At 43.7% G+C, this 18,077-nt stretch overlaps 1 protein-coding gene across 1 annotated transcript; it reads right to left on the bottom strand.

Moving 5' to 3' along the window:
* Positions 1 to 10,149: 10,149 nt before the first annotated feature.
* skida1 (SKI/DACH domain containing 1) lies at positions 10,150 to 12,812 on the bottom strand. Its single transcript, XM_069667784.1, has one exon. It carries the CDS (start codon positions 12,810 to 12,812, stop codon positions 10,335 to 10,337), a length of 2,478 nt encoding a protein of 825 aa, XP_069523885.1. The 3' UTR covers positions 10,150 to 10,334.
* Positions 12,813 to 18,077: the final 5,265 nt, after the last annotated feature.

The raw sequence follows: 18,077 nt of genomic DNA on the forward strand, positions 1-18,077 counted from the left end.
TAAGAAGAATAAAACAATTCTATTCCAATCAATGATTTTTTAAATCAAAAACAAGGTTCAGGTGGGACCACCTTCTCCTTCTGATCGACTCCATGGCACTTGTGAAGCTTTCTAACCGCGAGTTATCTGTGATGACTCCCAGTGCGTTTAGCAGCTTTGTGCTATTAAAGTAGATGCAGTCGCACATTTTCTGTCCGGGCTCAGAGAAGCATCATGTTGCCAAAACACAAATGAAACAAGATAAGCAGATTATGCAGCCATGGCAGCGAGAAGAAAAGAGACAACTCAATCGACAAAAAAGAGAGACAGTGTAATAGATGACATGTGTTGTACTTGAAGAATGAATAAGTGAAATAATTTTCATCTTTAGCTTCATCCTATTCAATGAACACATTCAGATATTTTCAGCTTACTAGCATTTATACTTATAACTGCCTTTATGATAACTAATATGATCAAATACAATAAAATAACGTAATAAAATCTGTGTCTCACTATCAAGACTTGATCATATGATTATTGTCACTTTGAGTCCTTTAATAAACGAGGCCCAAATCGCAGTGACGTCAAACATTAATAGACTTGTTACCCAATCAGTTGGGGGGGAGAAGCAGAACATTACCGGACTCTTCTTTGTGCAGGGAGCTTTTTAAGAAGTTACAAGCACCAGCAGGCTACCAAAACTCTTCCGGTTTCTTTTTCAATAACTTAATAAAAAGCACAGATCCGTAAGGAGGCCTGGAGAACATGAGGGTCATGGTAAAACAAAAGAAATACGGCAGTTCTTGGAGCATGAATGATAAACGTTGGAGGAGAATGAATAAAGTTCATATATGACCAAAAAGCTGATATTTATAAGTGACTTTTTACAGGCATGAAGTAATTGGTTATTAGGCAAAGACAGGGGTCGAATAATCACATGGAAACCCGTGCTTTTATAGTTAAATGGCTCGATTAAAACATGCGTAAAGCATGCGTAAAAGCACCCTGTATTAAACGTTTGCTCCTGTCGTACGTGGAGCCACGACTGTGCTTAAACCTGTAAGTGAAGCATCCTTATTTAGAAGCGATTTGACGGCTTTCTGTCGCCGTTTTCTCCCCTCGAGGAGGAGAAGGAGCTCTGCGGGCTCACATTACTCCAAAAACAAGCTTCAGTCAGGACGAATTATTAACGAGGATCCACTGTAACACGCAGATCTTATCGTGTCAGCAGGAGCAGTCTGATGTGTTTCATTACAGCGACTGGGGGGGGGGGGGGGGGGGGGGGGGGGGGGCACATCAGAAAATAAGTTAATCAAGGTTTTATACAACTAATATAAGCACGAGTCGATAAAAACCAAACAACGGAGTAAAGAAAACCGGGAGATGAAAAAATACTGTCATTTTATTTTGAAAAAATAATCTGTTGGGCCTTCATAACATTAAAAATCAGTGTGATTAGGTCACTATAGATGGACAGTTAGGCTTAGAATACATCTGCAAGAGTAAAGGAGAAAACATAATCAAATGACCAACACGGAGCATCAGTTTGTAAGTTTTTATACAAATACACAAGTTGAAATACTGAAGTAAGACATAAAGGTGAGATCATTTACAGCCACATTTTAGAGGATAAAGTGATAAAGAACCGAATTTAATACAATGCCCTCTTGAGTTGTACATATAAATCTATGTTTTTAAAGGAAAGCTTCACATATTTTTAATTTAAAGTTCCAGTGAAATCAGGCCTAAACACAGAGTTAGTTACATCTCTCCCCTTTGTCCCACACTTTAAAGCCCCATATATAAAGCAGAGGGTGTAAAACTGAAACCTTATCTGGCAAAGGCCGAGACAGCCTAAAAAAAGACTCTCCTATTATATTTCTCAACCTCCCAATTTATAAAAATCTTGACTTAAAGAGAAGAAAGGAAGCTCATCCACTCAAATCCGGTTGTGACGCGTCTTGTCTCCTGCCTGCGTGCCCTGCAGCAAGGCACCAGGCTGTGTTTTTCATCACTCTGACGTTTGACATATCGTCATATATATATATATCATATATGTAGGTGAGAATATCTGTCGACTTAGGCAATTGAGCTGACACAGTGATCAATAATCAACGAGCTGTGGCGTGATTTGTGCGGACAACTCGGAGAAATCTAACAATAATCTTTATATGTTAAAAATGACAAGTACATTTTCTGTGTCTCTTAAAGGAAGCTCTCTGCTGTGTGTGTTTGTGTTGGTGGCTTTTATCCACAATCCAGCCTGGGCTCCTTGTCCTAACTCCCTGGTATGAGGGGGTCAAAGGTCACCGCCGCTTGTGGCCGTGTTCAAATCCCCCTATAGTGTGTTATGTTCTCAACAATATAAAAGGGAACTAGTGTCCACGTATTCGTTTTAAGGCCGTGGGACATTTTAATCAGCAGGTATGAAAAGATGAACACACCGGAGCTGTAAATTGTTTTCTAATACTGGACCCAGATATGGCAGCAAAAAAATAGTCCCTGCTTAAATCAAGTGTATCTAAATAGACAGCAAAATGTGCTTTTAAAATGTTGCATCAGTTCATTTATGGCACAGGCATGTTTTAATGGAAACAAAGAAATATCTTTCACTTGAAAACTCCAACCTCTTAAAAAATGGGGCGGGTTAAACCAGTAAGAGACAATTTTAGAGCAAATACATTGTAAAAACATGACAAGTTTTTTGCATAGAAAGATTAGGATGTAAAGTCATGTTAAATGTGTAACTTTAAAACAAAGAAACCTCTATGTGTGTGTGTGCGTGTGGAGGAGGGGTTCAGTTTAAAGATAAATTAACTTTAATTAAACTAAAATTAAATGTCTTTTTAAAAAACAATTCCTATATCATTGCCAACTGCTGGTTTTATATACATTTTAAAAGAAACTAATAATATACATTTTCTGAAATACATATGTCATAGTAACAGTGATAAAAATGGTGATAATCAGTGCAGGATGGTTGTTGAAACATGCACACACATGTCACATGTTCAGTCATTCATGTAATGGGATTAGGCAGTTTTTCAAATGAACAACAGGAATTTCAAACTTTAACTTTGTTTATTTTAAACGTGGGTCAATAATAATACTTTTTTTTAAATGTCCACTGCCTTTAGATGGTTTTGAACGTCTCATATTTGCTGTGTTACATTTATTCACAGTAAAACAGAACTCTCATATATGGTTCAAATTTTACATCAACCTGATTTTTTGGGGGTTCAATTTACAACTTCTCACCTTTAAAAATATATTGTTTAATTAAATTCTAATTAAATGATGTTTGAATGTGAAGAAATGTGTAAATCATTTCCATACGATGCTCTTATTAAAAGCATACCGATAAATTAACCTCTGATAGGAACCAATATATAAAGAGAATATATGAACAACAGAAAACAGGGGAAAATGCTAGGTTGTTTTAAGGTTTATGCTAATTGGACACTTTTAAACATGCTTATATACTTATACATGGTGGGATAACAGCCGAGGTGTGGAGAGACGTGATTCGGCCACTTGGTTTAAAAGCTTCCTGTGACTCTGATTAAACTGGAGTTGCTTCACACCGAGCTTTAACGCTGCATCCAGGCCAGTATATACACATCGAACCGGGCTTGTTGATAACTGATTGAACTGTGAGTTAAAAGTTGCTCCAGCCTCAGTGATCCATTCAACATGAGGCTACATCTGGCTCTCTCCTGTCCGCAGAAAAGCCTTTACAAATGGAGTTGAGCTCCATGACCGAGCAGAAGCCCTCTGGTGCTGGTTTTCCCCTTCCTCCTCTCCCCCCATGCAGGACCTCTGGTCAGAGAAACCCACCAGACAGCAGCTCCGTGGACTCCACGAGTCTGTTCCGAACACTTAAATTCATGTGTAATTAACACGAGAGGACTTAAATGTTATTCATACAAGCAGGCTAGAAAATATAAAAGATATCCTGACTTATGTGGCGTTCAGAGATTTGAGTCAGACTTCTGCTTCTGGTAAAATAATGAACATAACTATATTAATTATCATTATAATGTGTATTTTTATCAGCCGAAATTACGACAACACCTTGACAAAAACCCCATGAACAATTGTGTCTTTTTTTAAATTATTAATTAAATTTATTATTACGATATTTTTGGTCGTGTTATCTAACAGATAGAAGTCAGGTATGCATTCTGTAATTTTCAGATGCGAATACTGCTAGCTAAACGCTTATACAAGTTAGCTACCGTTTAGCCCTGTTTTTGCAGTTTAAGTATCATTTGAAATGCTTAATTTTCAGTAAGAAACTAACCAATAACTTATTCAGCACTTTGTAAATAGACATATTGGCGTTTGGGTGTGATTTTAAAAGTTAAACTCGAGCGGCAGAGTCGCTCCCTTCTCCCTTCCGCACAGGCCGGCGTCTCACTCTCTGACCCCGGGTCTGTGCAGAGGGAAGCCGGGTACGAGCCAGCAGAGGCAGCGCTGTTTCCCCGCGGTTCGCTCCTTCACTCAAACCACGCTGGTCGTGGTGATTGGGGCTGCTGGGAAGTGAATGAACAGGACTTTAGATTAAATGTTATGCATATGTGTAACAGTGCCACGTGAGCTAAACTTATCTAAAGGTTGATGCAGAGTATGTGAAGTTTTTTTTTAGACTTATTTTTGAACGTTGTGGTGTTATAATGGACGCGTGATTATATCAATATTATAATGTTGTTAGGCTCTGACCTTTGCACTACATTCGCTCGGGCATATTGACTGAGTTGATTGCAAGTCGTCATTCATTACAATGCAAATGTAACGTGCGCATAGGCTGAAAAAGAGACCTTTTCAGTGTAAGAGTGTAAGATAAAATAATAAAACCGTATTTTTATTAGATTAGAGTTGCAGATTAAAACAAATAGAATTCTCGGGATAAAAACTGTTGTCAAAAGACTACATCCGTGGATTTAACGATGGTCCTTCATGTCGCTCCATTAATAGTTTGTTTAAAGTCTGTACTGTCGAAGCGTGAAACTGCTCTAAACTCATACATCAAAAAGGTCAAAATATTAACACACATGAGCGAGAAATATAGTTGTGGGAAGAGAATATACGAGATTTTATTGTGCCTTTAATCCACTCTGTCCCTCAGATCCATAGCTTGTATAAACTCATGTTAAAGCGGGGGAAGCACGCGGGTCACGCAGAGGACCGTTCTCACGTCCGCGCATGGAGAAGTCTTTAGATTACGCTGACTTTGGACGATTGGGGAAGTTTGTTTTACACCTTCGTCAGAAGCTCTGCTAAATCAGATTCATATGGGGGGCACAGCCGCACTCACACTCAAACTGCACGTGGTGGACTTATTGGGGTGAGCTTTTATTTTGAAATCACACCGAATAAATGTAACAATTTCCCTCTCTTTCACGCGCTGATGGGTGTGTTGCACAGGGCGTTATCAGAAGGCTTTAAAGGAGTGTATTGATTGTACAATGATGACAATCCCATGGGTGACGTCGGTGTGTGTTGCATTGAGGTTTGAGGTACTCTACGTGCCTTGTGGCTTGTGTTAGAACTGAAAGGTCCTTCTAAGAAATTACTGGGATTCATTTAATTATTTAGTACAGTAATCCGGATCAAATTGTTAGAATTTTTCCTTTGTCCTTGGATATGGGTAATTAAGGGATTTTTTTCCCAGCATTATTTCAATTTTATGTCGACAATGCACGTTTTTTTTCGCCTTCACATCCATAGCAGGTCGTGGCTTTATTAAGCAGCTGTCCATATCTAGGCAGGGTTCAACGTAATGCAACGATGCTTCAGTGCTATGTATGTTGGGGCTATTTTATCATGCGGAACCGTTTCGGGAGCTTCTTTTCTATTCCCTGAGAAACCCAAATTCATTCACACACACACATACACACACTAAGAACACTTAATTGATGCGTTATATGCACAAACTGCAACACACACAAAACTTTTACAAATGTTCTCAAAGTGGCTCCAAAAGATTTGTTTTGTTTATCGATATTTTACGCCAAAATATTATGAGCTCGTGAGTGGCCTTGTGTGAAAGGGTGAGTGACAGGCGCATACTTCACAGCTGAGAGATTAAACATAAAAACGTCCTGACAGCTTTTATCGCTCTCCGTGTATTTAATTGTCTCAAAGATCAATGCAAAGTGCTGACCCTAACGCGCCGTGCGTCCGTCAGCATTACGCATAACTTTGCAGCCTGCGTAAAGCATCACTCAGAGTGCAATAAGCTTTTTACAAAACGTAACCTTTTTTTTTTATTAAAACCAAATTGTGTGAAGGCTTGTTTTGTTCTTTTCCACATATTCTCTCTATTGTTATTCTATAGAAGTTACAGTCTACTGGTTTCCAATCCGCACTGGAATTTCGCCCTGAAACGCCAGCAGCAGTATAATGGCTTGTCTCTGCTCCCAGTATGGCCCCTTCAGGCTCCAGCAGCAGCAGCAGCCGTGCCGGGGCCAGCCTGCCTGCCTGCCTGCCTGTTTGCCCCGGCTCCCCTTATCAACCTCGGGGCTTTGGCCTGGACCATATACCGCAGAGTCCCATTAATCAGGGAAACATCACGTCAAACATGGCAGATCGAGCGAAGGGCAGCTCTGCTCAGGGCTTAGAAAAGTTGGTGCGCTGCATAAAGCATGTGAAAGTCCTATAGCCTTTGGGCGAGTTAAGCTGTATTCCTGTGTGTCCACAATGCAGGGATATATGTTTGTGGATTACTTGATTGTATTTTATTCCCTAACATCACTATTCTCTGGCTTTTACTACAACTTATAGTTGTAGTTTTGCTGCAGGACCATAAAGGTGTGCATGGAAGGAAATCGTAGTGTTTTATTCTGTGCACACAAGCTTCCTGTAAATGCGTAAAAAGCTACAATATTGTTTGCTTTATTTAAGTTCAGCGTCCCTGCAGGACTGTAGTTTAAGCCAGTTTATTGAGGTTTCGTCTCCCTGCTTCGTGTATTAAACCGTGCAGGCTTGCACCACCTCATGCGCAGCGGTTGCATGCGTAAATGTCTGCGGTTTGCCTCTTGTTATTATTGCAGGCTCCGCAGGCCTACCACTCCTTCCGCCACACAGCCCCTAAACACACCGGGGAAGGGATTCCCTCCCTGGGTCTGGTATAATATAAGAGTTTAGCCAAAGTGAGGACACTGTCTGTAGCCATCATTGAGTGATATACTGTAAGTCTGCATTAGTGGATTTGTGTGGATACGCACTACTGTAGGTCTATTAAGGGTCTATTTTCTTTCAAATTTGACAGCTCTTTGCCTCAGGACAAAACTCTTATCTTCATCTTAATTGAAGACTTGATGTGTAATTTTCCTTAAACGCTTTTATGGTATTACACGTGGTACAGAACACATTAAAAGGCAAAGAACATTTAATGAAAAACCAGTGGAAGATATTGTTTATCCAAAAGATGAAAAGCAGCTGCGCGTAAAATACAAGATAAAAAAGGAAAGCCCATAAAAAAAGTTAAAAAATCACGTAAAGTCTTTGTTTTCACCACCTTTTCCTCACGCAAATCCCAGGCCAATTTCTCCATCATTAAATCTCCTCAGACCCCCCCTCCCTCCCTCCTCCAGAACAACACCTGATTGTCCAGCAGAAAAGAAAGAGAAAGAGTCCGATAATTACACTCAGTCGCGTTTAATGAATGCTTCATAATTAAAAAAAAAAAAAAGAAAGGGAAAGTGCTTCAGAAATCCACCGTTCAAGTTTCCATTTCGAGTGCAGTTGTCCTCTAAATATAAATTCACAACCCAAAAAAAAAAAATATACAAGAAAAAGCCCAGAAAAATTCACAAAAATAAATATTCAGTTTTAATATAAACAACCAGTGACTTCAAATTCCATGTCAAAAACCTGACCTCAAGTATTGTATCAAAAAAGCGAAGTGAAGGAGGAGGGCAGGGAGGGGAGAGAGAGAGGGAGAGAGAGAGAGAGAGAGCATGATGCAGCCTCTAGCTGCTGCACGATGCAATTGTTTACATTGATAGCGTCACTGTCAGAGAGCTATTTGTCTTTACGGTGGAAAAGGCCCTCCCAACAGGCCATTACCACCATCCCCGAGCCTCCGCCGCGCATTGTGAGCGCTGCGTGAGAATAGGCTGGTGCGTCAGGGGGGCGAACCCGCGCTGCTGTGGGCGCAGGGCTATTCCTCTTCTTTCCTATGCCGTGCAGCCTATGCCTTTGACATGCGGATTAAAGGTTGAAAGCTTCGCTCTTGCAACACAGCACCCCCCTTCCCCTCCCCTCCTCTCTCTCTCTAAACCTCGTGCAACCCCCTCCGTTTTTTTTTTACTGCTAGCCTGCTCATATACCAGCTTGTGCCATGGCTTTAAAAAATCGCCAGTTTACAGGCTGAGAATATAAGTTCAAGTTTGAATAGTTGCCTCAGAAATGAGGCCCATGGTGGCTGCAGAGTGGTGCTTTAACCACGTGACCCCACCATATCCACACTGATTCAGGCAAACTCACTTTTTGTACATTTTTTTTTTTTACAATCAGCCATTAAATAGTTCCTACAATCCTCTGAATGAGCGCACCCTTTGCTGTGCTGTGTGTGTGAGGGGGCTGACATCATTCACGGGCTTTGGGTTTGTTGTGATCTGGCTCGCCATAAGCTGGGCCTCTCTTTGTTGCAGACAGAAAAAGCCTGCCAATTAGCAGAGCGCGTCCTGCACTACCATTAAAAACATCTACACGTCTGCGTAAAATGCCTGCGTGTAGATGCAACTTTAACCACGTGATTCACTTCCGCTTTAAAGGGTAAAAAAAAGGGATTTGGGGTGTACATGAAACAGGGCTGGGGGACTACATTCACTGAGCGGCCATATTCAAATGGTTGCACTAAAAAAATGTTCAGATGGGGATAGATATTTCAAAATCGATCACACTTCCGGTCTTTCAGAGAGAAACACGTCTAATACGCGTTTCTTACAGCTTAATTGATTTCAAATGAAAATAGAAGGAGGAACAACAGTGGCTCAACGCAAAACAGGAAGTAAAATAATCATGGCATGGTTTTGCAACTCACATAAGGGTGAATCCTATTCATGTAGCAGTAAACTGAACGCAGTTTGGCCTTTGTGTCTGCATCCACGTGTTTAGCTGTGTTTTTTTCCCATCAGCATCTCTCAGACATCATTTCACAGGCAGAAAACCCTACAGCTGAAACATGACCCCCAACAGTATCAAAGTGCAATGCATTTAAGCCCATCTCTTGTGCTTTGACGCATTGTTGTTGTGGAAGCTGTTTTGGTGCTGGTTTTCCCCACGTTGACTCCTGAATCACATCCCATCCATAGCCTCTCTTTGGTACTGTATTTACCTCTGTGTGTGACGTTTTTAACCTACATTTTTACGCCTTCTGTCAGAAATACGCTATGCAGATTAAATCGGTAGCAAAGTGGACCAGGAGGGACATGAATCCAGTCTTACATGTGGGAGCTAACATGCTATGATTCTTATCTTCTTCGTTTTGATTGTCTGTACGTAAGGCCTGTGTTGTGTCTGGGCCTGCGTCTGTGCGCAGTCACACGTTCGCAAACCAGGAAATACTCGGCAGGAATAAAAACAAGACGGAAAAGCAGATCACAAGCACTCTAAAAAAATCCCACAACTCCCAGGAATAAATTCCTGTCAAATCCAATAAAGGCTTAACTGTGAGCACCTATAGATAGACATTATTAAAGTCTGAAATTGAACACATGGGCCACTTTGGCCGAGCTGGTCAGCGTGACAGTCATGAAAGGAAACACAGCCTTGATATAGAAAATATACGAGTGGCACAGAATGGGGAACCCTGATTTTTTTTGTTTGATTCACCAAGTTAAACTCGCTCTAAATCCGAGCGAGAAAAATCCTAAGGAATAACCTCATCTCGAGGAATTCTGGGTAGTTTTTTCGTACCCCTTTCCTCTTTCAAACAAAGCACAAACCACTGAAACCCTGGCACCATACAATCCAACAGGTCGAGCATAGAAAAGCAAAGAAGAAATAGTCAGAAAAACAGTCAAGTAAGCACAACAATGAGAACCTTACATATTGCTTTAGGATTGACAGCTTTTATAAAACACACGTTGTTTTTTTTTAAGCATAAATCCACGCGCGGCGTCTCACAGTCCTGTGGGCGTCAGAGGCTCCAAAAAAAGAAGAGATCTCCCCGATCAAACTTCAAAATAAAAGTAAACCCATTCACAGAAAAAAAGTCAAGTAAAAATAAAAATATACACCGAAAAAGTTGCGAGCAATTCTGCAGAGCTCGCGTTAACACTCCGGCCACGGTGAGGCTGGAGATGGACACGTTTGGGGGGCTTTTGTTTTTCTGCTTTAGCTCAGTATTTCCTAGTCCTCTGAGCGGGTGGGGGAGGGAGAATCTGGCCGCCTGGCTGCCACCTCCACACGGGGTGGGACGGAGGGGGAGGCCCGGGGCCCCTCAGCGAGTTCAGGGAGTAAGCAGGGCACAAATCCCCGTCGCTGCCAACAACCAGCGACGGCGGGGATGGGAAATTTGCCATTAGGCTGAAAGGCGTTCTTGCAGCCGGCGAAGCTGCAGCAGAGCTCGCGCTGCTGCGTTGTTTGCGTCTGCTCGGTAAATCCTCCGGGGATGGCTCCTCAGGACCTAAAGAAGGGGAAGAAGAAGAAGAAGAGGAGGAGGAGGAAGAAGAAGACGAAGAAGTAGAGGCAGCTTTGTTGACCCTGGGCACGTTTTGTTTTGTTTGCGTCCTGGAAACTCGGGACTTCTTACTCCCCAGCACCGGAACCCTGCAGTTTTTACTCCTCTGCTCCCCCTCATCCATACACGGGGAGCCCTGGGTGCTCCTGCATTCTTGTGGACTACAGGGGGACTTTGGGACCACATCATGGCTCTTCTCTGTGAAACAGTCCCCTTGTTTGATGGCTCCGCTGGGATATTGCCCATTCTCTGTCTTATCTCCTTTACATTGTAATGCAGCGGCCTGGCTCTGGTATTCATATTCATCACAGCTTTCCTCCACTTTAACTTTCACATTGTGGAGGTTGAAGGGGGGCGTCCAGGCTGTCCTGCCGCTGTCAGAGAGGGGGAAGGCGGTCACGGAGGTCTCCTCCGCCTCGGTCTTGATTTTTTTCAGTGGCAATTTTAAGCTGGCGGATTTTGCTTCTCTTTTGTCGGTACATTTTGGAGGTTTTGCGTCCTTGTCGTGGTCCCACTGTGCGCTCAGTCCCGGGGGGCACTTTGTGGTCCTGCGTGAGGGGTGAAAGGCCTTATTCCGGTTTAGTCCCGGTGAATAAGGGGTCAGCTCGTCCTCAGGGTCATCCTCAAACGCCTTTTCCCGTTTGGACTCGGAGAAAAAGCTCTCCCCCACAACAGAAGAGTTAAATTTTGGTGGCTGTAAAGGTCCAAAGTCTTTTCTAGTTTCACTGCATATAAATTCACATTTCTGACGTTTCTCCTGCCTGCTGTCTCCTGTCTGTGAGGAGGCAACATGTCCCAGAGTCCTGTGTTGTTTCTCTTGCTGCTGGTTGTTGTAGTGAAACGTGGGCTGCAGGACCAAAGGTGCTTTACTAGTGTTGAGAGTTTTGGCGAGGGAACCGACCCTGGCCCGCCTGAACCGGATGCTCTGGACCGAAACCCTGCTAGAAACGGAGCTCGAGTCGGACTGAGACGAGCTCTCCTCCTCGTCTGAGCTGACCTCTGAACTCTCTGACTGCGTGTCATCTTCCTCATCGCCCTCCTCTTCCTCCTCGGAGCTCCCGGAGTTACTGCTGGTGGAGAAACCGGACCCAAAGTCCGAGTCCGGGTAGGCTCGGTCCGAGTAGGTGGTGCTGGACTCGCTGTCGCTGCTGTAGCTCTCGGGAAAAGTGGGCTCGTGGTGGTGGTGATGGTGATGATGGTGGTGCTGGTGGTGGTGATGATGGTGAGGTCTCGGATCGAGATAGAAATCCGAACTTAGGTGGAAAGCGCCAAAAGAAGTCGCGTGACCTGAAGATTTGGGTTGTACGAGCAGCACCGGCGGTACGTGGTGGTGCGCGTGTCTGCTTCTGCTCCACGAGTGCCTCGCGCTGTCCCTGCTGCCGCCGCCCCCCTCGCGCCTCCTCTTCCTTTTGTGAAGTAGGTCGCCGGCTGAGCGCGAGAGCCTGGACTGAGCAGCTATGGCGGACTGAAGCACCACCGGCTGCCGGCTCACTGCGCTCCGGAAAAACGAGTGCCTTTGGCTCAAAGTAACGCGGTTCCCTGTAATTTTTGCTGTTTCATAGTTTTTAAAGTGTTTGTGACTGGACTTAGTCACCGAGCGGTATTCCCGCCCGTGGGTTTTGTGGTAAAATTGAGGTAGTTTGGAGTCGGTAAGGCAAGGAGTCAGCTCTCTTCTCCTGGCCGTTTTGTTGTGAAGTGTGAGAGTCTCCGGGACACCGTGCAAACTAAACCAAACTTTTTCCTTCCACAGCTCGGCGTCCGCGTGGAGACGCCCCGGGGACGCGTCCTCATCCCCGGGGGAACACGCCGCTTTCGCTTTCCTTTTGTTGGACTTCAACACCCGCTCCGTCTTGCAGGAGAAATACAGAGCCTCCACGTCCTCCCGCGATATCAGAGTGCATTTAGCGGCGTGGAAAGCTATAGAGTTTATTGCTTTGAGCTTCCGCAGCTCCTCCAGGTCGCAGTGGTGCTTCTTCACCTTCAGGTGGTCCATGCGCTTGTGCACCGTGGTCCGGGGGATGTTCTTGAGCAGGTCGGTGAAGACCTGAGACAAAGCAAACATTTGCTTGCCTTGGATGAGCAGGTATCCCAGCCTCACTCCTTGCATTTCCTCAAAGCCACACTCCAGGTCTCCCATGTTTTATGTATCCGCTCCAATGTATTAATCCATGTAGTCACTCTCAGTATGTTATGGATTTACCAGTTAATGGCATGGGGTCGCGAGCTCAAGGCATCCTGCTCATACCTTTAATCCATCCACGCTGCTGCTGCGTCATGAAAATGCAAACTTTGACATGCGGAGTTAAATGGAGCTGCCGGTGTCTGATTTGCTGAATGAGCCGACAGCATCCACTCGTCGCCTCACGCCCGGGTCCGGCATGGTGGAGGAATGCAATGGATGCGTCCACCAAGCGAGGGCTGCTGCTGCTGCACTGCTGCTACCTGCCTCTGCCGGCTCCACTCCCCTCTGGACGGCAGCAGGACGAGGGGTAGGTGTACACCACTGCCTCAGCCAGAGGGATAAAATAGCGAGAAGAGAGAGAGAGAGAGAGAGAGAGAGAGAGAGAGAGAGAGAGAGAGAGAGAGAGGGAGGGAGATGGAGTTGTGAGGGTGGAGGGGAGGGAGAAAAGAGAGAGAGAGAGAGAGAGAGAGAGTCCGAGACAGAGAGAAACAGAATAAGAGCTAAAATGCAGCTGCTTTTCTGGCTGCTGGTTGAGCCACAAATAAAATGACAGGGAGGGGAGGTGCGCCGGTCTGTAGACACCTTCATCAATTAATGCCCCCAGAGTCGACGCCCATTGGACGCCGCTGACAGGTGATGCAATAAATATGGATATTCCATCTCCACCCCCTCCCACACCCCACCATTACAACAGTTTACAATTGTGCCCACAGAGTCCGCTTTTTGAGTAAATAGTGCAGCTAAGACAAGTTCATATTTCTAGCTGAATAAAGCTGCAAATTCACCCCAGGTCACTGCGTGCGTGTAAAACCCAGACTGTAGCCCGAGTCTGCAAGCTGTCATGATAAGACTGGAATGTTTTGTGCTATTCCCTTTCAGTTCACATCAAAATGCACGCGGTGGAATATGCAATCGATTGTATGCTGGGAAAATGACTCCGCACTCCGGCTATTTTAGAAGGTTTGGTGCGTTTTTACGCAGAACAGCTTAAACAAAGAACATTTTGCTTTTCACACTTGGAGAGCTGCTTTTCCACGTTCAGGCTGCTGCCCTGACCAGAGCTCAACTCATCTGCTTGTGTTGGCTTTAGATTTTCCTCCATATGATTTCTGTCCGAGCTGTTTGACTAAAGACTGACCTACTTATCCTACAATATCTGCTCACACTGCGTAGGGCTATTTTCGTTTGCCTGGCTGTACCTTAGGCATTTGCAAGATTTTTTTAACACCTTTTCCCCTTACAGTGTGTGTGTGTGTGTGTGTGTGTGTGTGTGTGTGTATGTATGTGTGTGTGTGTGTGTGTGTGTGTGTGTGATAATTAAAAATGAGCTGTAAAGCAAATTACGCGCTGTTAATTAATTGTGTTTTTGCGCATTTTACGCACGCAATAGTTGGAGTTTCAGACTTAACACGCGGACACAGGTCTACCGTCAAACTATAGAATATTTTCTTAAGAATTTAGTTGAGTCATGCTAAATCCCTGTTAAAATCTACTCCACTTTTCACCCTGCGTGGTAAAACAACGCGAGCAGTGATTGGACAGACTGAAAGCGCAGAGTCAGGGTTGCTTTTCCCACAAGAATTTCCAGACAATGTAAAGCTGCAGCCGCTTTAAATATCCAGTGCAGATCACTCGTTTGAAAAAAACGTTTGCAACGAGACAGGCAAATGCTACAATTATGCAATACGTTTGAAATATTTTAATAATATATATGTGAATTAACCGTTATGTTAATGATATTTATAAAACGTTAAAATCAACAAGTAGCTATTTTAAATGGTGGGAATAGGAACGTGGGAAGAAGTAATCACGTGCGAGGCTGTTTCATTTCTAGAAATTGATGCTTGATTTGATCTCAGGAATTATGCTTTCTACACATTCACATGTAATCACTACGCACGTGCGTAATGCATGTGCACACCTTTAACACTAAAACGCACACCGCTGACTTTTTACAGAGCATGCACCAAGCATATGCGCGCACACACGCACACACACACACACACACACACACACACACACACACACACACACACACACACACTTCCCACAGATGCACGCGGACGCCTCATTGACACGCACACACACACAGACGCTCACTACATAGAAAGCATAGGCTGAAGCCACCACCCACTACGCTGTCCAAACGCTGCGCCTGTGTAGTTTATTATATAGGCTAATTGTTTAAATTACCGGCAGGTCTACTGAAGCTTGTTTGGACCCGTTATTGTGTTTCGCCCCTGCAGCCATATTTTCTCAATCCTCGCTGTTCCGTCTTTGTTATCTATAAAACACGTGAGTCCCTTGTGGCCCGTTCCTCTCGGGCAGCTCTGTGCGCGTGGGGCCAAACTCAAGACTGGGCACGCTCATCTCCACAATGATAAGCCTATTTACTTATTTACAGACCCATTCACTGTATGTTGAATGGCATCGATGTTACCTCGGTGTTACATCAAACTGCGTGTTATATACGTAGGCGTTGTTATTATAGATGCTTGAATATGATTGGATCACGTCCATAACAATTCCACGCAATATTAGACTGTAGAGGATAATCACTAATGTAACAGAGACAAGACCGTGCACACCAAACACTATGAAGAAATGTGCCTGATTGGGACTTACGCACACAGACGCGCACCTTTAGCCTTCGCACACAGGTTTACGTGCGCACGTATTTGGAGGATTAGGGTCATACTGTTGCACCATGAATATCAGCCGTTAAGGAGACTTTATTTCAGGACATTTTCCTCCTTTACGGTTAAGCCTTTTGCTTCTAATTTAAGCGCCTAGATTAGAGAAGCTCTGCGTACTGTGACATAGAATCGTAGAGATAATTAAAAGTTTTAATTATAGTTGCCTCTAGTGTGAAATATTTCTCCCTATTTATGACGTTGGTTGTATTTTAGTCGATAAGTCGAAGTTACTTGTGGAAATTCGGGGTTATGGGGTTGCAGTTGAAACACACAGTTTGGGGTCACCGTGTGTGTGTGTGTGTGTGTGTGTGTGTGTGTGTGTGTGTGTGTGTGTGTGTGTGTGTGTGTGTGCCTCTGCGTAACTATCAGTGAATGTGTGTTATGGGCTTCCGATCACATCACAATCAATCAGTTAACTCCATTCCCATAAAGCCCTGCCTGATCTGACCTGCATTCTCTTCGCTTTAAACCCCAACCAATGACCTGCACGTTCTCGCTCTGGCTGCAGCAAACCTCGCTCCTCTTCACGTGCTGATTCTGGATGACAGCATTAATACACGGGGCATGCGGAGTTTCACGGATGCAGCAGAGTGAAGTGAGAGGAGGAGCAAACGTGTGGAGGTCCAGGATCCCCCCCCCGGGGGAATCCCTTCAGATCCCAGAGCCCCGGTGCAACGTGCCCGGCCGGCTGGGGAGTTTGCAGGGAGGAGGAAGAGACAGTCAGGGCTTGTTTCATCTCACGTTGTGACTGCATCAGTCCCTCTTTCTGTCTTGTTTTACATAATACGTGCTTATGTTTTTTCACCTCAGGTCACATATAGTATGGTCAAGGATTCTCACTTAAATGTAGACGTTTGAAATCAATGTAAACTAACCAGGTCTCTTTTATTGGCAGAAATTGGTCCACATCCAAACTGACAATTCCTGTGCGTAAATTACTTAACGTGATCTCTTACCAAGTGCTCCATCCCACACACACGGCAAATTTATGGGACTCACAGGAGCGTAATGATGACCTACTGAGAGAACAGCAATAGTCTGGTCATGGGGATTTTTTTCCCGAGATAAACGTCACTAAATCTAATAATTATAAAACATATCAAACAATTCTAAGAACATGCCAAAATATTTAAATTACGACAAAACTAAATAAAAGAATTTCAACAATTTAAAACACTAAAATGCTTTCAGATATCTGCAAATTATTCGCCGAAACATCTGCCTGTGAAGTTTCTCATAAGACGTGATAAGTGCCACGTGATCATTGTTTTCAAAGCGAGGGCTCTCAGCTTAAACCAATCTCAACTAAAACTATAATAATCACCGAATTGCAATAACCTTTGTGTGTGTACATACTAGATTATTTCCAATTAAGTCCAGGGAGTCTTTGTCATGCAGATTTGTGATGCACCAGATGCCACAGGGCACTTACTGCACCCTCTCCTGCGCCTGGATGTCAGAGGGGAGGAGGCGAGACCGAGTGGCCGAGAAAGAGACCTCAAGCACGGGGGAGGTTTCCTACAGCAGCTCGGTGTGTGCTGGTGAACCGGAGGGGAAAGCTTCAGACGATCACATCTTGCAGTTCTGGCTCATTGCTAGTGTTAGACCATTCCTGTATAGACTTGATATGCTGGAGCTACAGTGAAAGCAGTGACTCAATTGAATGTGCACGAGCATGAAGTTAAAATCTGTGTTTATTGCCAGGGAGGTTTACGCGTACAAGTAAATTGTCTAGGTATTTTGGTGCGTAAAAGTGAACATAGAAATAGAATAAAAATGTTACAGCAAACATCAGTGCTCCAACTTTCTAGAAACTTACGAGGCATAACAGAATAAAACAAACGATCTAGAAAAAAACTCATATCAAATATGTCCAAAAAATCTAGGCGTAATTAAAAAAATTGTATAATTAGTACAGGAATATGCAAGATTTTGCCAAGGGAATGCGCAAAGGTTTACTGTATTAAATACAGGAAGAATGTTCTTGATACATAGAAAATCTAAAAGTGTAACATTTATTTTTAAAAACGTTTTATTCTATTTTAAGTTGCTACATATGGAGTATGTTCGCCTCGTTGCAATTCCTGAGTGCTGTTTTATTTTTCCACTACTTCACTGTGCTTAATGGGGGAGATAGACTGATTACGGTAAAGGCACAGCCTACACACAAACACGCGCGCGCACATGACCAAGGCTCCATCAATGTGTGCTGTGTAACCTACATTTGAACAGGAGTGAAATTGTTTGAAACTTTCAAGAAAAAAGATGGACGCCGTTAATTTAAATTTAAATGTAGCTTACATTTTTTTTTACAATCTCACTGGCCGTAAAAATCTTAAACCAAGCTTCCAAACTGCTACTATTCCTACGCTCGTGTACCCAAACGCATCGCTCCTGCAGCCTCGAGTCATTTGTTTTTGAGTTTTATGGAGACACTTGGTCAAGCAGGCGCAGGCACTTGTAAGCGCATAGACTTTTTATGACACAAACCCACTGCCCCATGCCAAAACAATGAATTCCTCTC

The sequence above is a fragment of the Semicossyphus pulcher genome, unplaced genomic scaffold (genome assembly GCF_022749685.1).
Source record: "Semicossyphus pulcher isolate SPU_LCO1_2020_fin unplaced genomic scaffold, fSemPul1.0.p SCAF_18, whole genome shotgun sequence".
NCBI classification, from domain to species: Eukaryota; Metazoa; Chordata; class Actinopteri; order Labriformes; family Labridae; genus Semicossyphus; species Semicossyphus pulcher.